This window comes from Zingiber officinale, chromosome 4B (genome assembly GCF_018446385.1).
Source record: "Zingiber officinale cultivar Zhangliang chromosome 4B, Zo_v1.1, whole genome shotgun sequence".
Taxonomy (NCBI): Eukaryota; Viridiplantae; Streptophyta; class Magnoliopsida; order Zingiberales; family Zingiberaceae; genus Zingiber; species Zingiber officinale.
Genome location: NC_055993.1, coordinates 107,208,555 through 107,234,014, shown reverse-complemented (window position 1 = coordinate 107,234,014; position 25,460 = coordinate 107,208,555). Strand labels below are relative to the sequence as shown.

The 25,460-nt window shown below is 35.6% G+C and overlaps 4 protein-coding genes and 1 non-coding gene across 8 annotated transcripts; 3 read left to right on the top strand and 2 right to left on the bottom strand.

Moving 5' to 3' along the window:
• Window positions 1-185: 185 nt before the first annotated feature.
• Window positions 186-4,112, bottom strand: LOC121975941 (cytochrome c oxidase subunit 6b-3-like). The gene is made up of 5 exons (XM_042527882.1): window positions 3,910-4,112; window positions 918-1,097; window positions 746-828; window positions 575-656; window positions 186-492 (listed from the first exon to the last, which is right to left on the bottom strand). Exons 1-5 carry the CDS (start codon window positions 3,949-3,951, stop codon window positions 439-441), a joined length of 441 nt encoding a protein of 146 aa, XP_042383816.1. The 5' UTR covers window positions 3,952-4,112; the 3' UTR covers window positions 186-438.
• Window positions 4,113-4,564: 452 nt separating this feature from the next.
• LOC121975940 (polyadenylate-binding protein 2-like) lies at window positions 4,565-10,776 on the top strand. Of its 2 annotated transcripts, XM_042527880.1 has the most exons (6): window positions 4,565-4,757; window positions 4,825-4,927; window positions 5,332-5,402; window positions 10,038-10,229; window positions 10,312-10,442; window positions 10,529-10,776. In XM_042527880.1, exons 1-6 carry the CDS (start codon window positions 4,656-4,658, stop codon window positions 10,572-10,574), a joined length of 645 nt encoding a protein of 214 aa, XP_042383814.1. In that variant the 5' UTR covers window positions 4,565-4,655; the 3' UTR covers window positions 10,575-10,776. The 2 variants fall into 2 exon arrangements, with proteins under 2 accessions (XP_042383814.1, XP_042383815.1); XM_042527881.1 differs by lacking the exons at window positions 4,565-4,757; window positions 4,825-4,927; window positions 5,332-5,402 and adding an exon at window positions 7,889-8,358.
• Window positions 10,777-11,111: 335 nt separating this feature from the next.
• On the top strand, window positions 11,112-11,197 carry TRNAM-CAU. Its single transcript is given in 2 exon segments — window positions 11,112-11,149; window positions 11,162-11,197. It is a non-coding gene; the product is annotated as a tRNA-Met (tRNA).
• A 1,882-nt stretch (window positions 11,198-13,079) lies between these two features.
• LOC121975938 (tubulin-folding cofactor C-like) lies at window positions 13,080-16,981 on the top strand. 2 transcript variants are annotated; one of them, XM_042527876.1, is made up of 2 exons: window positions 13,080-14,244; window positions 16,652-16,981. In XM_042527876.1, the coding sequence occupies exon 1, from the start codon at window positions 13,116-13,118 to the stop codon at window positions 14,208-14,210; it is 1,095 nt and encodes a 364-aa protein (XP_042383810.1). In that variant the 5' UTR covers window positions 13,080-13,115; the 3' UTR covers window positions 14,211-14,244; window positions 16,652-16,981. The 2 variants fall into 2 exon arrangements, with proteins under 2 accessions (XP_042383810.1, XP_042383809.1); XM_042527875.1 differs by having other exon boundaries at window positions 16,647-16,981.
• Window positions 16,982-17,135: 154 nt separating this feature from the next.
• Window positions 17,136-25,143, bottom strand: LOC121975939 (calmodulin-binding transcription activator 2-like). Of its 2 annotated transcripts, none has more exons than XM_042527877.1 (7): window positions 24,750-25,143; window positions 22,159-22,278; window positions 19,886-20,001; window positions 19,256-19,344; window positions 18,510-18,552; window positions 17,699-17,891; window positions 17,136-17,625 (listed from the first exon to the last, which is right to left on the bottom strand). In XM_042527877.1, the coding sequence occupies exons 1-7, from the start codon at window positions 24,787-24,789 to the stop codon at window positions 17,528-17,530; spliced, it is 699 nt and encodes a 232-aa protein (XP_042383811.1). In that variant the 5' UTR covers window positions 24,790-25,143; the 3' UTR covers window positions 17,136-17,527. The 2 variants fall into 2 exon arrangements, with proteins under 2 accessions (XP_042383811.1, XP_042383812.1); XM_042527878.1 differs by having other exon boundaries at window positions 24,771-25,142.
• Window positions 25,144-25,460: the final 317 nt, after the last annotated feature.

The following is a 25,460-nucleotide window of genomic DNA, read 5'->3' as shown; positions in this document are numbered from 1 at the left end:
TTAGGTTTCTACCTTAAAAATAATAAAAATAGTTTGACTTGGTTAATTTATCAAATAAACGCTTAATTGTATAAAATTAAATTTAAGCAAACCTCTTCCTTCCTTTTCCTCTTACTTTCCATCCTAGTAAACCTAAGCCAAAAGGTTTCTCCAGCACTAACGAGTACAGAATAGGGCAAATCAGCTTCAACTCAAGACTTGAACAATATCAAAACAGAATATAGTCCAAATGATACATAGATTGTCATCAAGAGATTATTATTATCGAGAAATAAATGATACAAAGTTATCATCTAGACGAACAACTGCGCTCCTTGAGGAAAGTGAGTTTTGGCCGAATTATTAGAACACAAATTTTAACAATTCATGAGTCCATATCATTATCGATCAACATCCTCCATAATAAAAGCCTCTTGTCGCAGAATCTATGAACCCAGTTCACAGAGGGCCAGGGAAGGTGCCATTTGCTCGTTGTTCATTCCATCGTTCTACCTGCAAAAATTAGCTAAGCATATTATGTACAAGTTTAAGTAGGAGCAATAAGCAAATACAAAAGGATAAAGAGATCACACACCCATTCACTTGGGCATAGTGATCGATAGTATTTGGCAAATTTATTGCATTCAGGAGCATCTTCTCCCTTGGCAGTGACGCACCTGTCAAATACCATCACCGCACATGAATCAATTATCAACCATTCCATCTTCTGTCAGCAGCAATTACAGTTAGAATAATAGAATCTCACCTGTGATATTCAATATAGCGAGTAAAGCAATGCCTTGTTTGATTTGTAGTGGGGAAGCGGAAATCAGCAGGTGCTGTCTCAATCTGTAAATCCAACCATCATAACTTTCGTTAAGACTCCTTTTATTTGTCTAAGGGGCATGCAAACGCTGATTGCAAATATTCAGAAATACCTTTATCTCTGGTTCTTCGGCATCTTGTTCCTGTGTAGTCTCATTAGTGGTGTTTTCAGTAGCACTGACTTCCTCAGCGGCAAGGGTTTCATCTGCCTTCTGCTCAGCAAATTCAGGGACAGCAGTTTCACTAGTGTTTCCCGCAATGATTTCCCCTAAACTGGCATCGGCAGTATTCTCCTGAGGTGTTTGTTCAATGGAAACATCAACCAGATCTGTTTTCTTAATGTTTTGCAGTGAATATTGCTACATTTTACAAGATATGAAATTGGAAAATATAGTCCTACACTATTGAATAAAATAGCGAACAAAGAGAAGAAGAAAATAAACGACTTCTAATGCTGTCTTGTCCAAAGGATCGGCAATAAAACATAAACCATTATCAATTTCAAATTTAATATATTTACCAATGTTGATTATGTCTATTATTGTTTTTCACCCGTCAGTGATTAATCATGTATCACATGCATCTATAATTGATGCCTTATATGGGGATAAATGGTGTGATAAGAATAATACTGCATATAGTCAACCCTGATACTAGGGACTCAATTTCTTTTGTTGTTATGCCCATTTATAGGTAATGCTATGATGCCATCACATTGTGTACTCTTTCGCTGTAGAGACTCGAACCTTAGATCCCTTGGTTATCCATTGGAGGACTTAACCATTGCACCATTGCCCCGGGGGCATCTGTTTTCCCATCTTAGTCTATAAATCACTGTCCATTTACAATTACTGGGACATCACATTAACTTCATGACTAGCTATCTATGTTTTAGGGTATACATACGGACAAAGACATCTCAAAAAATCACATCTAACTAAAGCTTAAATAAGCTTATTCACATGTTATAATTAGTTTGTTAACCACATTTAGGCACAAAAGTAACAATGCCATAGGTACATAAATGAAACAAAACCACGGGCACGCCAAATGCGAAGTCTAACTAGAAGGGAGTAATGTTTGTTTTTTTAAATGAACGTAAAAAGTTAATGGGAAAAAGTAATAAAAGTCAGATATATGTTTGCCTTGCTAATTTCTAGGATAAAACTTGGCAATAAATAAGGAAAATAGGAAAAAGTGATAAAATTAACAATAAAGGGCAGAAAAACCATTTAAAAGATTAAGTTTATTCAGGAAAGTGGTGTCCAAATGAGGCTAATTTCAAAAAGAATCAGAGCTCAATATTTTTTACATTGACCAAAGAAATACTTGTCAATACTAATAAAATAGCATCTTGACTCACTTTTGGATCAGAATTAAAGTATTTACTTAAATTACATTTCAGATGGTATCCTCCTTGAACACTATTATTATCTGCCTTTGGGTTATACTTGTATTGATAATTTTGTATTTTTTAACTAGTTAACATGTACTACTCAGTAATCTTCAATATGTTAGATTTGTCTTTCTTAATCAAAATGGTTATGTTTTAATAAATCTCTAATTGTTTTATTTTCCGTAAATCAACTAAAATGTGTCATCTTACTATAAAAAGAAAATAAAGTTTCTAGATGGAATTAAAAATCAGGGTTGATTCATGTATTTTGAGGAAGAAGCACTGATCAACAGACTCGGTAATGAGAGCAAGAACGATAACAAGATCACCCTTATCCAGTCTACACACTGAGTATCATTCTTTTGAGTACATATTCTATGTTTTAAGGATCCTATGAGAACCTTATTTTGGTAAACAATTTTCAATTTCCATGTCAATGTAGTTTGCAAAGTCTTATGTCCAAAACAAGATTCCATCAGAATTGAGTTCACATTTTCAGACATACATTTCACTTTCTATAAACATGAGATTACAAAATCTAACAGGAGATCAACTTTTTCTAAATATCGATATTAAAAATTAGTCGATGCTAATGGTTTTGTCAGTATCCCTTTTTCCAATCACTATCTATTCTTGATCTTTGTTTTGGTCTTAAGTAATGTGATTCTTAAGAAGAAATATAATTATAATTTATATGGTCTAACTAATAGATATCGTCATCAATCCGTGCTTGTCTCAGATATTTAGGGTTAGGTGGTCAACTATATCAATCTTATCATCCAGCTTTATACATAGGCTATATCAATAGTAAGCAGACATACAATTATCAAATCTTTCAAACTTCTTGCTAAGTATTCAAAAATGAATTGGAACATAATCTGGATTTATCATTAGAACAAATAATTTTCCTAAGCATATCACTTGACAAGGATAATTTCCTAGGATCCAAGTACCAGCAAACTAGAGCTTAGACTAGGTAAATCAGAACTCAACGTGAGGGCTGGAAATCAAAATCCTTAATAAAATCTTTGCAAGGTCAGAAGACTCCATACTGCAACAAAATCAGCCTTTAAATGCCTATACGATTAGACCATAGGAAATCTTAGATCTAGAAATATAGAGTACTCTAAAAGTTAAAGGAAACAAACAATTCACTCAATTCATAAGGGAAAAAAAAAACTAAAAAACTGGCATCTTTCATCTCATCTTCTGTCACTCACAGGTTTGCTGTATTTTTTCCCCTCGGCTAAATTACCTTTCACCTTCATCCTCTACTTCAGAAGATGTGATCAGCCTGTGCCCATCATCACGACAATGTAAATAAGATCATCAATTAAACCTCTAACTTTTCAACTCCCAATAAAGTGCAATTGTGCCATTATCGGCTTACATCTACAAAGGAACTATTTTCATACGTTCTAGACCTATTCGCAATACATGTTGGCAACTATTACTACAGTTTACTTCCAAGCCCAAAAAAAAAAACTGAAAAAAAAAAGATTTATCACTCCACAAAATATAACATCCAGATCAATCGTGTATAATCCACAAATTTCATCACGTACACGCGAAAACTAAACAAGCAAACAACACAGGAAATTAAAAAAAAATCGAAATTAAGCACAACTTCAAGATCGAGTTTCTTTTAGACCTAAATACCAAAAAGGCAGGATTTAGGGAGAAGAGATCGTGGCGCCAAATAATCTGACCTCGGCTAGAGTGGGAGGCTTCTCCGGAGCAACTTCCGCCATGGAAGGGCTTTCCTTGACTCCTAAGCAGTGGCGTCGGAGCAGAGGAAGAGGAGAGATGGATGGAGGCGGCGGCGGCGGCGACAGCGGCGGTTGTAGGGATCGTTGCCAACAATGGATCGGCTAAAATAAGGGCTTCTCCTCAATTTACACGCCTCAAATCCCATCTAAAAACTCGCAACTCCAACGGATCGGGTACAACAATTCGACTCCGTATTCGTTTAAATGTTTAATATTTAAATTATGTTTAAATTCTATTGTCAGTTCTCTATAATATCAATAAAATTTAAAAGAAATCATCAATCCTATTAAATTTAAATAATTATGTTTTACTAATTTTATAAATATTTAAATTTAAGAAATAGATACAGTAACTGTTATAAAAAAAATTATGTAAAATATAAAATTTAAAATAAATTTTATGTTTAGGAAATTGATGTAAATTTGATTATTATATAAAAAATTTATTAAATTAGACGCTCAATTATTCAAAAGACACCTCAAAAACCTAAGAAATTATTTTTAAAATCACAAATTATTCTGAAATTGTATCATTTAAAAAAGTCAGATTTGAGCATGAGGAGGGTACTTTAGTAATTACATCCGAGCTCATTCATGTGTGAGTGGGATTGGATTCATCGTGTGTATTAAATCCGCACGCCGGAGCAAGCTCGAGCTGGAGCGGTAGTTCGATCTCCTCTCGCACGATGGAGGAGGAAGAGCACGAGGTCTATGGCGGAGATATCCCGGACGTGACCGACATGGACGCGGACGTCGACATGTCCCATCCTGGAGAAGCAGACACCAAGGTTCCTCTTCTCTGTTCTATTTGCGCAAGCCCTAATTCCTGATTCGCTTTGGGGCGTCCTGTTCCAGGAGCTGGACGATATGAAGAAGCGGCTCAAGGAGATGGAGGAGGAGGCCGCTGCCCTGCGCGAGATGCAGGCCAAGGTCGAGAAGGAGATGGGCGCCTCTCAAGGTCACCATACCCCTTGAGAGTCCTTTTCGATCTCGTGGAGTTCTTGTGGCTTCTAGTTATTGTTTAGATGGTTGTTTTTTTAACGTATTTATTTCAAGTTTGCTGAGCCAACATTGAGAATTTGGGCACGATGGACTATAATCTGTAAACTGGGTGTGGGAGTAGGAATAAGGTTGATCGTACTTGATAATCGCAAAATATGTTGTCAGGATGTGAATTTGAGTCACAAAATTACTTTTTTTTTATGATCGCAAAAATTGCTTCTTAAACAACCAGAACAAATTCAGTTGTAATAAACATGATCCTTTCAAATACTTTAACTTTTGAATAAGTTAAATTGTTTTTATGAAGCTTATCTTTATATGTTTGGGTAAATATAATAATTTTTCCTCTCTTATATTTAGATGCTGATGGCACAGCTGCAAATCAGGCAAGTAAAGAGGAGGTTGATGCTCGATCAGTATATGTTGGCAATGTAAGTACAAGAGTTCCATAGACATCCCAAACAACTTACTTGTGTGACCTTATGATCCGGCGTAATGTTTAATATGGTACTATCTTAGGCAATACAATTTGAGTTTGACCCAGCAATTATTAGTTGCACTTATATTTATTATTTGATGCACGTTTATTGGAAATAACTATTTACTTATCTGGTTTGATGGCTGCTTGTGTCATCAATCATCTTATTATGTTCTTTGCCATCCTAATAAGAAGTGCTATCAGTGAGTGCCTAGACATAAAACTCAGTGAGGCACTTCAAGTGTCTTAAATTATCTCAAGCTATGAATATTGATCAGGAGTTGATATGGCAAGCATCTAAGCGTCCAGTAAGTGCTTACTTGCCTATTGTTTGGATTATGGTTTGGGTTGTTGATAGAGATAGAAAAGGAGGAGCAAGAAGGAGAAGAACAAGAACATAAGATATATATAAAAGGACAGTACGGTGCATGAAGCTCCCGCTAATGCGGGTCCTAGGGAAGGGTCAGATCATATTAGATCTATTGTACGCAGCCTTACCTGCATTGCAAGTGACTGTTTTAGCGACTCGAACGTGACCACAAGGTCATACGGCAACAACTTTACCATTGTGCCAAGGCTCTCCTTTAAGAACATTTTATATATATAATTTTTATATCGCCTTATCACATCATTTGAGAAGGGAAATGATAACGATGGCTTAATAGTGATGAAAGTGGCTTTACAATCTGCATTTGGAAGCTTCATGCCACCATTTTTCAACAAAATTATTTGATTGTGTTTCCTATGAGGAGGGAAATGTGTACATACGGTGGCAAAATGATTTCCTCAACGTTATTTATCCTATGTTTTCTTTGGAAAAAATAGATGGAGGTAAGTAAAAAAAACTGAGAGATTTTTTCTTTCAGTTTTTCAAAATTTTACTTCCATTCTACTTGTGTGAAAAAGTCATTGTTTGGTGCTTTGGAGCTCAAATTTTACCTTAAAAATTGAAAAAGAATCTTTTCAATCTATTTCGATTTACATTTTTTTTTAATGATGTTAACAAATAAAGTTCTGAGATTTAAGTTCCCTTTTTTCCTTTTCTCCAAGGAAACAATTGGCCTCCATGGAAACCAAAACTAGGTTAACATATTCAAATCCTTTTCCCATGAGTTTTTCCTTACCCCCTCTTTCATTCCTAATTGTGTCTTTCCCTCATAGGAAAAAAAAGCTTAAGTTGTTGCTTAAATGATTGATCTTTGCTTTCATCTTGGTTAAATTTAGGTAAACAAGTTAGATTCAATAAGGACTGTTGGTTTAATGAACGGTTACAAAACCACGTCTATAGTAAAGACAAAAGAAAACATAGATAAAAAGTAAAGTGTCTATTGTCTAAAACTAATTAAATATGGGATCAAATTTGGCTGAAGTAAATTAGACTTCTAATTTTGACATTAAATTAATTTTTATCTTTCATATTACTTCATGTAAGCAATCAATATTTGTCCATTGTTAGGATTTATCTTTTATATCGATTTGAATAGTAAAAGACTGTTTTTGAGGTTATCTCATCTCTAATATTATTCTAAATACAAGATGGACCATTTAAGTTTATTTTGCTTCATCCTTTGGTAGATTTTTTTTAACATGGCTTCATATCTTGGAAAGGAAAATTAGTTTACTTTGTTATCTTTGAGATATAAATTTCTTTGTTTGATGAATAAAATGACTGTTTCTTACTGGTCACCTCATACCTACCACTGTGATGATTACAGAAGATTGGTGATCCATGTGCATTTTGCTTCCATCCTGAGATAGAACTTGTTTGAACACAGCCTTTTGTCTTTGCAAGGCAAATTACTTGACCTTGTTTTTGAGCGCAAGTAGTTAGCTTAGTGGAGTTGCACTTGTTTGAAATGCCAACAGTACCTATTCCTTGAAATTTGAATATTTTTTCTCTTTTCCTCTCTCAAACAAATTGCCAAGGAAGTTTATTAGAGTGAAGTGTTGGATCAGTTCTCCCAAAAGTTCTGGTAGCTAAGTAACAAAGACCAAAGAAAGGCTATCATATCTCCAAGTTTCATACAAGCTATCCTTTTCTTCTGCAATAACGATCAATTCCATTTAAGTTAGTGATTCATTCACTTGAGCCTTTATATGTACTGTAATCCCTATAGCTTTTTATCATACACTCTGTAGAATCTCAGACACATTATTCTCATAGTAACTGTCCGCTAACTCATAATTTATTTCTGTTCTTTTAATTTGTAATTTTACCCCATGATACTCATTTCAAATATTTTTTATAGCATTTGCAACAAGGTGGTTTTGGAATGACCTACAAATATTAGTATTGATTGCTTGTTTTCCTTTTTTTGTTCATGGGTACATTTATTGAGATTCCTTTGGAAAATTCAGGTTAATGCTTTAACTCTACAACTAACAATGTGCAGGTGCAGATTTTCTGTTTTAGGAATTGTCTGTGTCTTGTCTGATACCCAACTGTTGGGTTCCAGAAAGCTCTTATTTGGATAAGCTTGTAGTCAGGAATAACATCGTGTATTTTGATTGATTGATAGAAAGACATCATGGGAAAAAAGACTTATTAAAAAAAAAGAGTAAGGAGAAATTCTGAGAGAGTGAAAGAAAATGAAAGAGTTAGAAAGAATAGGAAAAGAGTGTAGTGATAATAAAAAAATGAAAAGGAAAAATGATAGTAATTATATCTGCAGAAGGTAGGAAAAGATGTGGAGATGGCAGATTGGAGGGTATTTTATGATATTAATGCTGATAGCTTAAGGGAAAGGCTTGATAGATGACAGCTTCTTGTTAAATGGAAAAGCCAAGCTGATGGAGTGAAGACAAATACTCTCTCATTTTATCTATTCCTTCATGGGACATGCAATTTTAGATGTGGAGCCAACTGATTCTTGGAATTCCTTGAAGTATCTTGTTGCATGGCAATAATGGTGAGAGGTCCTTGATCTCTTGCGCTTGGCCTATTAATCTTCTTCAATTGTTTCGGTCTACAAACTATATACCTATTCCTTTATGCAAGATTTTTTTTTTCACTTATTCTTTAAGTAGATTTGTAGTCAGAAATGCTTATGTTGGCTAAGTGATGCTGATTTTCTTAAAATTTATTCTTTCATCTACCTCTCTGAACAAACCTACATAGTATGTACTCATACAGGACGAGAGAGGGTTGGACTAGAGAGTAGATTCTAATGATAATGATCAACCAATAATTTTCTGTATCTGGAAGTGATGTGGACTAAATGAACCTTTAATTCACTGAACCTTAAGGTATATGGTTCTTTTCTTTGCAAACAGAAGTCATTTAAACAGAAATAATTAACAGTACTGTTTGCTCTTTTCATTGATCCATGCATACAAGAAGTGTGAGGTGTGGCCCCCAGGGCATAGCCAAGTTAGTCACTAGGTGGTAGATTTGCAGAAATGGGCAAGGGTCAATTCCCGACGAAGCCGGAGAAAAATATCCTCCCACGTAGTGGCCTACCCTCCCACGTAGTGGCCTACTCGGTTTTCTGATTTACCTCTCTACAGATGGCGGTGGGGCTAGCCATGTGGGGGTGCCTGGTCAATGTATGATCTTTTGCAGAAAAAGTGAGGTGTGGTTATAAAAAAATGTTACTATTAGAAGCAATCAAATAAAGCCAGAGAAAAATGATTAAGATGTGAACATATTCAAATCTGATCAACAAATTTTTTATTTGTATAAATGGAATCAATAAAAGTTGAAAATCATGATCATCATCACAACTAGATGGGTTAGTCTCAATTATTTTATCTTAACCCTTCATTAGTCATCATCTATTCAAGATTCTATCACTAGTTATATTCAAATCTCTTAAATTGTTATTAATTAACAGCTAGAATTTTCTTTATTTTCCCTCCTTAGACTCTAGACTGCAAGTGATTCAACTTGTCTAGATTTTATTTGCCATCTTTGAACACATCCATTCCAGATTAATTAGTTTTTGGTATTTCATCATTAATTGCACGTACCCTAGTTACTTATGGATAATAGTATTCTTGGTTTTATCTTTATGTAGGTTTTTTTTTAATTTTTTTTTTTTGGGGCTGCACCTAGTTACTCTTGGATAGTAAGTATTCTTGGATTTATTTTTCAAGTAATCACATATTCATTTTAGCAGTGTCATCTTTGTTACACTAGAACATTTTTTAAGTTCTTACCTTCATTTCTTGTTAAAAATGAAGAATAAATGAGGTATTTATGAATCATTATTGATGAAAAGATAAAAGCCATGTAGTTGATCCCCACTCACTAACTAAAACTCAGCTTCTTCTTCTTACCCAATATAATCAGTGGAGGTCATGCTTTTATAAATAAGCTAAATTGCAGACGACTAGTGTTTTGTCACCAAAAAAACTTTTTCATATGGTAGTAGTTCCAGTCATCAACAAGTCTGGCAGCTGTCTTTTGTTACCATAGAAGCATCACCATGAAAGTATTTGCTCTATCTTGGGGCTGTCTTGCCACCCAGATCTGCCTGATCAAAGTTCTATAAATTATAATTTGAAAAACATATTTTCTACAGTTTAATCATCAAATGTAGCTAGTAGCGGCATTTTGGATATATTCACTTTCGAATTAAAAATGCAGGTGGATTATAGTTGTACGCCTGAAGAAGTCCAGCAGCATTTCCAGTCATGCGGAACAGTCAATAGGGTCACTATTTTGACGGACAAATTTGGTCAGCCAAAGGGTTTTGCTTATGTTGAATTTCTGGAGGTCGAGGCTGTTCAAGAAGCTCTCCAATTAAATGAATCAGAGTTACATGGTCGTCAAATCAAAGTACATCCATTAGTATTATCTATGATAGTTTTCATCTGTTGAAACAATTTACATAAATTTTGATTGTGGATGTATGCTGCAGGTGGCTGCCAAACGGACTAATGTCCCTGGGATGAAGCAGTTTCGTCCCCGACGGTCTAATCCATATATGGGATATCTCACGAGAAGGCCTTACATGCCGCCGCCATATTTCCCCCCGCCTTATGCATATGGGTCAGTCTATCATCCTTCCACTGGTGGATTTTATGTGCAATACTTCGCACAACATGATATTTACAACCTTATCTTATTTTTTGCAGGAAGATGCCTAGATTTAGAAGGCCAATGCGTTACCGGCCTTTCTAAGAGCAAAGCGTAGTAGTTGGTGTGTTTCCTACTGATTCTTAAGACAACTGCAACCTTATTATTATGGACAAAATGTATCGGCAAAGATAAGCACCGTGCTCTATGTTGCTAGTTATTTGGCTGTTTCTTGATTTGTACCCCTAATGGCAACCCTGCCAGTTCAAAGTTCTGTTATATTCGTTGTTCTTGAAAATTCATAAAACATTGAGGGATGCTTTTTGTACATAAATCTGTAGACAAAAAACACAAAATTGCAGGTAACCAAGACATGGAAGCGCACGTCTGGATTAGTTGATAAGGTAGTGGATAAATGGAAGTCTGCATTTTGAAGGGATGAGGAGCTTCATGTTGATATGAGTCTGCTAGTGTTGACATGAATTGTTGAACAGCCCCTCTGATGCAACTATAGTAAAACATGGTGCGGCGAATGTGCATCGAGCAACGAGCTTAGTCTTAATTAATATTTTTGTGGAATGGTATGCTTAACACCAGAAAATAAATGTCTTGATTAATTATCTTTGACTAGAATTTGACAATGGGGTGGTGGCGCAGTTGGCTAGCGCGTAGGTCTCATAGCTGCTTGAGTGATCCTGAGGTCGAGAGTCCGAGCCTCTCTCACCCCAATAAATTTTTTCCAGGGTAAATAATATTTTTAACTTTGTTCTCCTTAATTTCCACTCAGATTATTAATTTGCTAGAGATATTAAGAGATATTTTAATATTAGAGCATATACACGAGGGAAAATGGAATATTTAAGGATAGATATATAACCATCATTTAGCCCCGTCACATTATTTGTTTATTTTTAAATATTTCTTTAGGATTCTTTCCTTTAACATATTATTTTTCTTAATATTAATTACACTTTAAAAAATATTTTTTTAAAATTAATATATATATATATATATAACTAATTTTAATTCAACTCTCGTAATATCTAAATCATATACTAAAATTTTAAAATTATCAAATGATAATGATGTATCTAATATTCATTTTACCCTTTTAACTATTCTCAATTGATGAGTAGATTCAACAATTAATTGAAATACTTATGTGATTGGGTACTGATCCTACATTGAAGCTGAGTATATAACAATCAGGAAGTAAGCTGAGTATATAACAATCAGGAAGTAACGCTGAGGTGGTTCTTCGTCTTCACTAGCGCTCCTCCGCTCCTGCAACCACAAGTCGTTAGTACCAAGTTGGAAGGGAGCTCCCGGCGATGGCCCTTCGACGCTCAAGTCACACACCGACAAGCGAGGAAAACCGAGAAAGCAAAGATGAAGCAATGGATAGTGGCTCTAGAAGACGTGTATGCGTACCTCCGTGGATGGCTACTCCTCACCTTATATAGAGCTTCGACGGGTAGACTACGCGTTTCCCCGGTGGATGTGCATCCCTAAACTTTCCCCAAAAGCTAACATCGAATAAGGATCCCTGACATCTTACCATAATGGGGCAAACGTATCTCTGCCTAGGCGGTGGGATCTTCTACCGTACGATCTCATGTCCATCCGCGCCGTCATTCGGCGACACCGACTCCCAAAAGGATGTTCTGTCCATATGCATCACTAATCGGCAGTACTGACTCCCAAAAGGATGTTGGCACATATTTCCCATCTCATTTATCGACTGTTGGTCCAACTAGACTTCCTTTGATCGGTCCGACTGGCCACCCCTTTGACCTCCTATGCCTATGTCTGGACCGATCGGCTTGAGTGCCCTTTGTCTCGGTGCGTCGTAGGCTCGGCCAACCCCCTCCGAATTCTTCCGGCCAATCAGGGGCGAAGGTCCTGTCGATCGGCTAGTTTAATAGCTGACCATCTCTTGACCTTGGCGCCCACCAAAACGTTGAACTTCCCTGGAGGTGACCCCTCCTGAGTTATCATCGGATCAATTACATTCCACCAATTAATTGCTTAATGTATTAATTGAATGGTGAAATTTAACTCCATTATAAATGAGTTAAAAATAATTATTAGTCAATATAATATGCCAAATTTAATGTTTAAGGATATAAATATAATTAAAAAGATTAAACAAATATATAAGACCTAGTTCTATATTATTTCGAGTTTTCTATGTTTAACAATTGATTTTGATATGATTTCGATTTAAACGAGATGACTAATAGATCTAGAAAATTCAAGAATAGTATGAAATTAAATTTTATATGTTGATGTAATTCTCTTAATTATATCATATCTATAAAAATAGATCTGCATTCAAAAATTTATTATTTTCAATATGATGTATTAAAATGATATTTGAGCATAAATATAATTAAAAAAAATTAAATAAATATATATAATTTAATTTTATATACTCTCTACATTCTGAGTTTAAAATAATATGAAATTGAGTTCTTAAATTGAACGCTTGATTAATAATTTTAAATATATGATTTAAATATTCTGGAGCTTCGGGTTCAGTAATTTGTCATTAAATCAATTATAATTCGGTTCAAGTCCATTTTTAACTGATGCAGCCCATATAAATTCCATCTGAATTGCAGATCTAGTGTCTCGGCTTGTGAAATGGAGGGCGAAGACGGTTCGGAATCGCAGCAGTCGCGCCACCCGGCCGGAACCCTGGATCCGGCGACCCAGAAGAGGCATGCCGCAATGATCGACCGCCTCGCTAACCTCCACCAGTCCCGCCTCCAGCAGTCCGCCGCCCGGAGCGCCTCTTCCGCCGCCTCACCTGCCTTCGAGTCCGTTGCCGCCTTCCTTACCCGCTTCGACGAATCTGGACGCGCCGTGGAGGCCGAAATCAAGCGATGCCGCGACCTTTCCGTAGACCCGGCGTCGGCTCCTTCCCTGAAGCCCGAGCTCGAGAAAGTAGCTGCCTCCATCGCCGACCTCGATCGACTCGTCGCTGAGAATTCCTACTTCCTGCCAACCTACGAGGTTCGGTCCTCCTTGAAGGCGATTTCCGTTCTGAAAGAGGCCTTGGACGCCGCGAACTCCGAGCTATTGCCCAGGAAAAAGTTCTCTTTCAGAAACAAAACTTCCAAGAAAGATCCCATTTGTTTGGTTAAAGAAATCGAGGAAGAAAAAGGCCCTTCTTCTGACAAAAGGGTTCTTGCGGCGGTCCGGGACTCACCGGGATTTAGGAACAAGGAAGGCTCGATCTTGATCAAACATTTCAGGGTATCCGAGGAGGAAGAGGGTGATTTTACTCTCTCCGGTCTCAATTGTTGCGAGATCTATCTCAAAGGCCGGCTTCGAGCTCTCTTCATTCACAGGCTCACGAACTGTCGGGTCTATGCTGGTCCTGTTCTTGGGTCGATCTTAATAGAAGAGGTGAATGACTGTTTGTTGATGCTTGCGTCGCACCAGATCAGAATCCACCATGCCACAGCTACTGATTTCTATCTCCAGGTCAGAAGTCGGCCAATAATTGAGGACTGCAGTGCAGTGAGATTTGCTCCCTACCGATTGTTTTATGAAGGGATTGACACAGAGCTACGAGACTGTGGACTTGGGGAGGAAACAAGAAATTGGGCCAATGTAGATGACTTCAAATGGTTAAGAGCAGTGCAGTCTCCCAACTGGTCTCTGATACCGGACGAAGAACTTCTGGGCACCGTCAATGTTTCAGATGTCAAGGAGCAATGTGAAGACAAATAGCTGATTGCAACCTAAATATTCACGGTCACAAAGGGTATGCTTAATCCAGTTATGCTCTCCTCTATGTTCAAAAGTTATTTGAATGACTTAATTATTCTTGAATCAGTTATGCCATTTAGAATTGACATTAATCTTCTGTTCTATGTTCATACTTTGCTTCAACCATTGTGAACTTGCATTTTGATTCATTAACTTCTGATACGTTATCTTAATCTTGATTGATATATCTCAATAAAGCTTGAAGACCTATTTACTTGATTATTTGTCTCAAGGTGAAGGCTATAGATATCAATTGATTACAAATAATAATTATACTTATCATAGGTTAAATCATGATATTGTGCTACATCAAACTCCTACCTTTGCATTGTAAACAAAAAGTCGGTAGAGAAGAGGATGCTTTGTCCTACAAGATAAATTCTATAGTCAAAGTAGATCCATAGTAGAACATGAAAGACCTTAGTAATAATGATGTTTTAAGGTTAAGTTAAACATGATATACTTTGCAATCATCACTCTATTTTCTGTTCTCTTTTGTTTCCCCCTCTAGTTCACTGCATTGTTTCCTTCATATAGATGAAGCTTTTCTCAATTTTCCTCAGCCTAAACTCCTCTTCTTCTCATTTTCCTTCTTCTTCTCCCTCTTCCTAAGATTGCCCTTGAAGGGGGAGGAAATCTGAATCAATTTTTTTCTTCTTCTGTTGTTGGGTTTACTATGCACTATCTTAATCAACACAATCTTTTTGATGTTATTTGATGATAATTTAAAAATTATATGTTGTGAATTTCTAAATAAAGTTTGTGATTTTTTTTGAATTTGCATTTAAGATTCCACTTTTTATGGGTCCAGATGGCTCTAAAGATTCTTTCACAAAACAATCCATCATTTCCGGTCTTATAAAGAAACGTATAGGGTTTTGTCACCTTTCCAACTATCACTCCATAAGATAAGATTTTATTGGCCTAAAGCCTTTATTTGTTGAGGAGAAGCTAGGCTAATTCGAAGTTGTTGATGTTTGTACCGGCCAATCATAGAATAGAATTCTGATTCATTCAAATCAAGCTTCCTATTAATCTGGAAGTTTTTCTCATATACAAGAAAATGACTCAGTGCTATAGCTAAAGATCGTAGTTCGAGCGAGTAATCGAAAAGACTCTAGAGCCACTACAAGTAAAGTTCATGCAATAGAAGGGATAGAAAAAATGATGAACCGGATAACACTGAATCTGGAGTGATTGGCCCAGTCCCGTGGAACTTTTCTACCGGCCGCTAGGGTAAATCGGGAAGCGCTCACAGCTGGTGGTTCAGAAGTTTAATATCTCGTGGTTGCGAGTCCCTTTGGGAGAAAACATCCTTATAGATGCACTGTAGCGTAATCCGGGGGTAATAAAAGAGACAGAAGATAAGATTGTTAGAAGTAGGGGTGTAAACGAATCGAATCGAGCCGAATATGCTGAAAAATCTAAGGCTCGAAATTGGTATATTCGAGTTCGAGCTCGATTCGAAGCTCGAAAAATTCAAAATTTTGTGTTCGAGTTTGGTTCGAGTTCGGTTCGAAAGATTCGAACATGTTCACGAACTATTCGAATTATTACTCGAAAATAGGTACTCGAAAGGTTCGAAATTTATTTATTTAATATATATTTAACTTATATTAATAAAATATTAAGGCTCGCTAGCGGTTCGTGAACTATCGAACAATATAATTTGAGCTCGAGTTCGGTTTGAAAAAAAATTCGAACATAATCGAGTTAGGCTCGAATTTAATAAATTCAAATACGAATCGAATATTTTTCGAACCGGCTCGATTCATTTCCAGCCTTAGTTAGAAGAGCTCCGAGTCCAATTTTTTTTTTTCATTTTTTTGCATGTTGACTTCTCGAAGTGAGCTCTTCCCAAGCAGTCTGCTGCTTATCACTCTGGTCAACATTTCTCGATGTCTACATTTCTCGATGAATACATTTCTACTAGTTGCTATTACTCAGGTCAACTTAGAAATCTGACAGTGATTTTTGACATGTCTCTTTGAATCTCTTCTATTTGACCTTTTTTTAAAATTCTTTATAGATTATCTTTAGCAAGTTATTAGTCATAAGCAGTAACAGGTTAATTTATAATATGGTTAAGTAATTAGCAAAATAGATGAAAGTCAGTAAATGCACCTAATAGTTATTTTATAACTTTCAATCTCGTGGGTTGGAGATTTTCCATTAAAACAATCTAAAATTTGATTGACTTTAAAACTAACACTTATTAAGAGAATAAAATATTTTATACAACAATTGATCCATTTGTTTTCTATTTTAACACTGGATTTGAAAGAATAGCATGTGTTGTATTTTAAAAATCAAATTGTATAAATTTTAAATTCAACGTCATTGTTGATTTTTAAAATGTAATATTATAGTGATGCCGTTCTTTAAATAATTACATAGTGTAGGTTGTAGATCGTCATGCATCTTCAGCAGAGTAGGTTGTAGATCGTCAGCATCTTCGGCAGAAGATGTCGCCAGAGAAGCAGCAGGTTCCAGATCATCGTTAGCAGGCGGGGCTTCAGCAGGAGCAGGTTGTAGATCGTCAGCATCTTCAGCGGAAGAAGGCGGCAGGAACACCGCTCTGTGCTCCTCAGACTGTCCTCGCCGCTGCAGCTGCTCAGGCAGCAACGCGACTGCGGCAACCGACCATCTCCGAGCGCATTGGAAACCGCCAGGGAACGAGGAAATATGAAAAGAATGACGAGTATTTAATGCAAATTAAATATTTTCCTATTTATTTCCATCCAAGCAAATTAAAATCCCACAATAAATCACTTAAAAAATTTCTGTACAAGAGCTTTGAGCTCTGTATGCAAAGGTGTACCCGGCCTACATACACTTTCCCTACTATAATATATAAAGGCTTCAGCAAATCATTGAACAAAATGCTCAATCAGAAGGCCTTTTGAAACCTATAGATTAGTGACAAAAGATAGTTTACATCGAAAGAGCCAAAGATCTATGGAAGGAAATAAAAGAATTCCAGTCTTTTTCTATGAGTAATCTAGCTGAAACAAAACACTTCCCGGCATTCATGATCTCATGAAGCTCGTAAAAATCTCCTGAAAGTCGTCCCTGATGGTTGTATTGCTGTATCAAACTGTGCCTTTGGGCTCAGTATAACCTGAAGGCTTGTTAGGTAGTTCTATCTTGTTTCAGATTTGCTTATTTTCCCCTGGAAATGCCCTGAGAGATCCAAGCCACATGAAGAAAAGTGCAAAATTGTAATTCCCCCTATCTGCCAGGAGTAGTGACACAAGGGCGAAAGGTTGATAGTATTATTATTCGTCGATCATCATGCTGCCACATCTCAGCGAAAGGGTGGTATCTGGAAGTTGTTTGATAATTATCCGCTGCATCAAAGTTTGCTTTGGATATCCTGCAATGTGAGCTGAATATTAAAGCCTGAACTTGATAATTCTGGCACTTCCAGATGATGCATAACAAATAACCTGATTCGGCATCTTCATATTCCGATGTGTGGGAACTAACGGGGCTATCAGCACCCATCGTCTGTGAAGGCGGCTGGCTCTGGCTCATGGTAGAATTTGGAATGGAAACTTTGCACATTTGGGTAACTTGCTTAACCTCTTCTACTTCTCGTGCATGACTGAGACTTGTTGTGCGGCTGAAACTTGGTTTCTCCTGAAATATATTTCAATTAAATGTTAGTGAATTTATGGGTATAGTCATTTATGGTTGATTACATCTATAAAAAAGAAACAAGCATCTTCATGCCTTGGCTACTTCCAATCAAGGTATAAAGTATCGATCTGTACTGAAGTTTCAGTTTCCAACCAGAATGGCATAGTTTCAGTAATGCTTTGGTGACACCAGCATGGTTCAAAGCATGCCGACATCAATTTATTTTAACTTGTTTACAATCAAGTATAAGTCTATAACAATTAGAAAGTCTATTGGATTAAAGAGTAAAAGCCCAACTATGGCTCAAGATGATTGCAAATGTCTAGCAATTTGCTTTAACTTCTTAGTCAATGGTCTTCACATTTCATTTTCATAGTAGATTACACAAGCGAATATGAGAACAAGCCTAAGGTAATGTAAGTCAATGAAATCAAAGTTTAACAACAATCCCAAGATAAATAACAAGAAGAAAAATGCATAGTTCATGTCAATTTTAACATAGGGACAAAAATACCCCTAAATGTTATGTACTCTTAACTGTCAGACAGAAATAAGCAAGATAAACAAAGGAATCTCTAATGAGAATGCAAGTATTTGAATAGGAAAGTGAATTGCAACCTTGACTTCACGATAATGGACGAGGACAATGTGCATTAGATCCCTGCAACATGAGATAAATCAATAAATATCTGGAGCGAATTAAGATTTACAGAAAATATAAATAGTGAGAATAAAGGTTCATGTGGAAAAAATAACAATAGTTAAGGGATTTAAGGCTACACAAAGATTAATCCAAAAAGAATTAAAGCAAACTTAATAGTCAGAAGTTAGCTACTAATTTAACAATAACCGTGCAAGGATTTTGATCTATTCAGAATTCCAACACTGAAGATTCAATGTCTATGGTTAACTGAGAGAGTTTGTGTACACATTGCAGTTCAACAGCATAGAAAACAAAAGACAAGGCTTCCATCTTCACATTAGTGGACGTCATGCGTAGCTTTTTTTTTTTTTTAATAATATAATACATAGTGGCTTATCCAATGATAACTAATAAGAAAATATATTCAAAATTTTGAGATAAGACATAATACATGTTTTTTTTTTGTAAACTTGGAAAAACCCAGCCTTTGGAAATTGATTTTCAGCAACTTAATGTTGTGATAAATTTTGGATGACTTTTGACACTTCCAACAGAACTCACGAATTGTTTTTTTGAAAAGATGTCTTACGCACATTAACACAAGAAAAAGTTAAAAAACAAACAAACTGATAAATAACAATTATCTAGATATGCTTGAAACTAACCAGAAAACAAAGGCAAGTAACCATCTACAAGTATAAAAAGCATATCTAATACATACTCTTCCAACATCCAATAACTGCGTCTTTGAAATTTTTCATTCTCTTCGCCATGAGCATAATAGCAATGAAGCATATCAACACTGCCAACCTGGAATCAGCAAGTTCAGTTTAGTTAAATTTGAAGTCAAACTTTAGGAAATTCAGATATAACCTAAGTTTGCATCTACTAGACATCAAATTGACTTAAATCCACTAAGAACTTTATAAATAGAAAGGAATTTATTTGAGAAAGTAAATGAAACTCTTAAGCATACTTCTTAGTATGTGGATACATCCATATCATGACTATATTATATCAAAAACATAATTGAAAAGCTACATTACAATATTACAAAACTAGACTAATTCTTTTTGCATCAACTTTCCACACAGTCTCTTAACTCAGTTGACTGCCATGAATCTCATCAAATGATTTTAACTACACAGAAGGTCACCAATGAAGCAAGGCAAAACTAAATAACAAAGGGACACAAAATCACAATGTGATACTCATGGATATCAGGTGCACAAGGCAATTTTCCTTGAAAGTGTTCCGGGGGTGATTCTATTTTGATTAAAATCAAAAGCAAGGTTTACAAGATACTATATCTAAAAAATCATGGAAGCACACAATTACAAATTTCACCTACTTTTAGTCTCTCATGAGCCTCTTTCACAGTCTTTCCATCCTTTTTCTTTCTCCAGTTATGACCATCCTTCCTGAAGTACCTTGATACTTTTCTATCAAATAGGAATAGGGATCCACCTAATGAGAAGAAAAAAATCACAATTCTTCAATATTTGAAATATGCTAAATATTTGAAATATGCTAAAATCACAATTCTTCAATATTAGTCTTTGAGTTAGCTAATAACATTAACATCCATGAAATGACATGAAGCCCACATGAGAAAGGTGCATTGTGATTTAATTATTTTACAATAATTAAACTATATGTGCAAGCAAGTAAATTTAAAATCTAATATAACAAACAAATCAACAAGCACAACAACAAAACCATGCAAATTGCAACGTTTATAGTGGTTTGGCCTTGGTGACCTACTCAACTCCAAGTTGATAAACAAACACAATCTTCCAATAGAGTTTGATCACATTCAAAATTCCACATGTTTGTCCTGCTTATTTTGGGTCAGCTATATGAATTTTATCCATTGATCTATATATTATGAATACCTAAATTAATCCTTTTTTTTTTATCATCAGTTGTCTTTTGTTTCCACCTCTAATAGATTCAACTATTTTGGCTATAAAATATTGCTCACCTCTCCTTTTGATCATCCATTTGAGCCAAACCTAATTGCTCTGGAATATTAGTATTCTTCATTTATCATTCTATTAACTCCACACTTTCATATTAAAAGTTTCATTTATGCTATATATATGTATTGCTTCCTCATAGTATAACACTCAAATTCATCAAGCATAGCAAATTGTACCACCGTGTTATGAAACTTTTCTTGTATCCTGAGGTATGCAATGATCGCACAATCCTCCAAAAGGTCCTCTGCCTTTCTGTCTTGTTGGATATTAGCAAGCTATAGCCGGTGTTATGAAAATTTTCTTTTATCCTGAGAGGTACGCAATGATCACATAATCCTCCAATCATCTCCCTTTCTTTCTTGTTGAATATTAGCTCCAAGATATTAAAAACTCATATTTTATCAATAAAACTGCATTTCACATAATTCATATTTTTCTACTTAATCTTAATAACCTTTGAATTTAATCTAATTACACTATCATCAATTACACTGTCCAATGAATTTATTAGAATCAGTTATTGCAATTTAATCTCCATACATAAACAAATCTTGCATAAAAAGCTCAACTTCAAATATTGTGTCTGCATAGTTTTGCTGCCCTTTTATTTGCTAGGTTAAATCAGCACATATATATATAGAGAGAGAAATGTTATGCCGCACACCTTATGGTGCACACCCCGTGAACAGCAAATGTAATTTTTTTTAAAATTTCTTTAGCTTAAATACTATACCTTAACCCTTAAACCCTAAGCTCTAAAAAAAATTACACTAGGTGCTCATGGGGTGTGCACCATATGGTGTGCAGCACCACAAAATCCTATATATATATATATATAATCTCAATCTCACTTTAGAGATGGCAATAGTTTGACTACCCACATTTTTAGATACTACCAAACTCAAATCTAATTAATAAACCACTACCCAAAACCAATTACCGCTAGTTTAGATGATAAATGAGTATCCAACTTAAATGGGTAAAAATGCAGGTCTCCATGATTTTAAGTATACCTAATGATGACACCCTAACCTAACTAGCTATTCAAACCCAACTTATATGGGTCAGGCATCCATTGCCGTCCCTGTCTCATTGCTTTATGAATTAAAATTATATTTCATGACAATCCATTGCCATCCCTGTCTCATTGCTTTATGAATTAAAATTATATTTCATGACAAGTAGACATAGAAGTAAATTTGGAGCAAGTTAGACACATCAATAGAATATTTGAAATAAAAATTAGAAAAAAGAAATGAGGGTAAGAATGATAAGCAAATCTGGAATCCGACTTAAACATGCCGAGTACTTGATACCCAATCACTAGTATATGTTGCCATCCCAATCTCACTTTATCCATCTCTACAAAATCGCAGACCACTGACAATGAATTGAAAATGAAAATCGGAAGCAAGTTAAACACATCGATAGAATATTCAAAATTCAAAATTTAGAAAAAAATGATTAGGGATAACCATGATAAGCAAGTTTGAAAAATACAGTTCAAAACATACTGACTTAAGCTACTCAAGATTCATATTTTGGCTCATAGATGAAACACATTATAAGTATAAAATCTCAACCAACAAGTACAATTATGAGGAATAAGCGAGATATTAAAAAATTTACATAGTTTTCATACTGGGAGGTTTATTTGGCGGTTCTGGTGCAATACGGAATTTCTTATAGTTTTGAAGTAATTCACAAATTTCAGCAGGGCGTAACCATCGATGTTGTGCTTCCACAAGCAATTGCTCAATATCTGCATATTCATTAAAAAAATCCCCTCATAAGAGTAGACTAATAAAAATCAATCACTTACAGGAGGAAAGTGATGTATGTGTTTAACAGAAGGAAGGTGAGTGAAATAAGTACAAGAGAATGCTCAAGAAATTAAAATGACAAACACACTCAAGATGTTTTTTGTTATGAAGAGAAAAATAGTTGAGCCGCTGCCATAAGTTGTTGTAGTAATGTATCCCACATTAGACAGGCAGGTGGTACTTATGTTATACTGGTATGAAATACTTGCATATATTGCATGACATGTTTACTGTGATATTGTGTTTCAAAGCATAGCAAAATTGAACTTAGGAACTCAGAGCACACCAGAGCTAACTATTCCTTCACGAATGAAAACATATAACCGGTAACCAAATCAATTAGCTTAACAAAAAAAAGTGACCAAGCAGTGCATGACTGCAGAGTGAAGAGACAGATGGACAAGGTATCACAAGATGGAAAGACATATTATATCATAGTAGTCTAATCCCATAGCCAATACGTCATTTAGCCAATTCATGCAGTTCTTGGTGTGTAGGAAAACAGCAAATCAAGTCAGGGGAATCATCAAATCACCCTTTGGTGCTTGGCAAAACTTAAAGGAAAATACAATATGTATCTTTGAAAACATTATGTTTTATATTTAATATATAATTAATCTGACAAGCAATGTGGTTTGTGTCGATATAAGCTTTATGAAATGATGAAATGAATTATAGTTGTCTCTGGTTTGTAACAAAAGAGCAAGTCACATGTCAGGAGAAATGTCCTGGCACAAAAAGGAAAATGCAATGTCCATCTTTTAAAACATTATGTTTTACCCTAAGTACATAAAACTATTCTAATTCGGAATGAGGCTTGTATCATATCAGCTTAGGAAACTGATTAAAGGAGTAGAATAGTAGTTATACCTCCACGAGACACATGTTCCTACTGGCCATGTTATTTCTTGGACAGGTTTCACATGAAATGAAAATGGCGAGCAGATAAGCTGAGGTATTGCACTATCTGAGGCACTAGGTAGACACTATATTTGACAACTATATAATCCATTCAAACCTTTATTCTTTTGATGGAAATAGCTGATTACTTAAAAAGAGGGCAAAGAAGTACAAATTCAAAAGAAAGTAGAATTATTATATCAAACTAACTTTTTGACCACCATGTTCGTTGAAAAGAAATAATAGCACATACTTTTTACTTTTGTGAGGTTATTATACTAAGTGTGGTATCATCAGGAAGAGGATAGAAGAGAAACATATGATGAAAATGAGCAGAGAGGTTAGTGTTGGTTAAAAAAACCATGTTTCTAACAATGTCATTTCCAAAATGAAGATTTAAATTACATGATTTAATGAAAAATTGAAAGATAAAATAACTTGGTTGCTTCGAATGCATTTTAATCTCTTAAAGATCCATCCAACGACAGCATGATTTTTTATTTATTATTTTTGCATTGCTTGTTAACATATTATATTTCAGGTATGCAAGCACCAAAAGTACCAAGTGTTCACCCAGGCTATGCATGATTCATCGTGCCTTGCTTCATTTTAGTGCATTTGATAACACCGGCTTATTAATAACAATGAAAAAAATCCCAACTTTCATGTCTGTATTGCATGTACCAAAACATCTGGGTTGGAATATACAGTCCATTTATGGTAAGTATTTAACAAGTGGGATTTAGAGATTCATTAGCAAGTGAATAATATGGTAACTGATGTGGCATGTTGATTGGGTCAGTAAAGCACAATCTGAGCAATTACTAAATAAACATTATATGCAATAATTATGATTTTGAAAGCTCATGTATAAATTTGCTACAATCAAAAGTTTTGGACATATCTGTCAAATTCTTACTAAAAGTTTTGATCTGCTACAAACCCTGGTCCGGAAATAATTAACTCTTTAGTAGATTTACATATGCCAGCATGCCTGTGACTTTTATTCATTCAGGAAAAATCACATTAGAGACAGTGTGTCAATCACACACACTCTTGTATAAATTTAATGAAGCATTGGATCTAACCCTTGTCTGCATTACTAGCGGAGGATGCACCACTTATCAAAAAAGATATAAAGTTCCAAAAACCATAATAATAATTATAATTGATTCATCAAAATCAAAAAAAGGATAAAATTCAGGGGACAGAAAATTCTTCATTTCCTATGCCTTTTTCACATGTACTTCATTTGTGCAACTGCACTGCACACATCGATCTCATCCCAAGGTAACAGAACAGAAAACAACAAAAAGAAGGGAAAAAAAAAAGTAACCATCATCCGATGAATTGAAGAAACGAAAATTATATAACTGTAAAAAAAAACATTTTTTCGCACAAGGAGACATCGAACATCAGAATAACACCAAAATCAAGTCAAAAAATCTCAACAGGCATCTGAGAGAAGAGGAAAAAGTTAACAAAAAAACAAGAAGAGAAAACCTCTCACCGAAAGATGTATTTACTTCACCTCGTTTGGCGCCCGCCATCAATCGTCCTCGACAAATTATTCACCAAAATCACAACTTTCCTCGATATCCCATATCCTCCGCCATAATTGAGACACAGAGCTAGATCCACTGACAAGGTACCGAAAGAATAACTACCAAACCCGTTAAGTTCCAGGTTAAATAGCGAGAACTGATCGCGCGAAACTTCCTGGATGATCACCGGCTAGGGCTCCAAGTAGTAGATGCGCCACATCCACATACATCGATAGAGACAAAAGAGTGAACGTTCGGAGAAGGAGAGAGCCAGAGAAGAAAAGATTGGGCGATGAGCCGCCGAGATGGAAACGGGTGGGTGCGTGCGGGTGCAGTGCGGAAGCTTAGAAGGAGACGGCCATCATCGACGGCGGATTTACTTCATCCAACCGCATTTATTTATTTATTTATTTATTTAATACTATATTAAATTTATTTACGTGGCCAGCCGTTTTACCAAAATACCCTTCTCTGGCCTGTTTGTCTTGCGGCCGTGTCGTCACCTGGAACCTCTTTACTCACTCGCCAACAAGACTTCTTATTCAATGAGATATGGGTCCCACCGTGGGTCCAGGTGGGTGGGTGCTAGGTATCGTCGTGTAAAGCGTGTGCGACAACTTGGGATCTACGTAAGGCGCGATGAAGGTCGTTTTCCTCCATTGCCTTTTGGGCCTTTC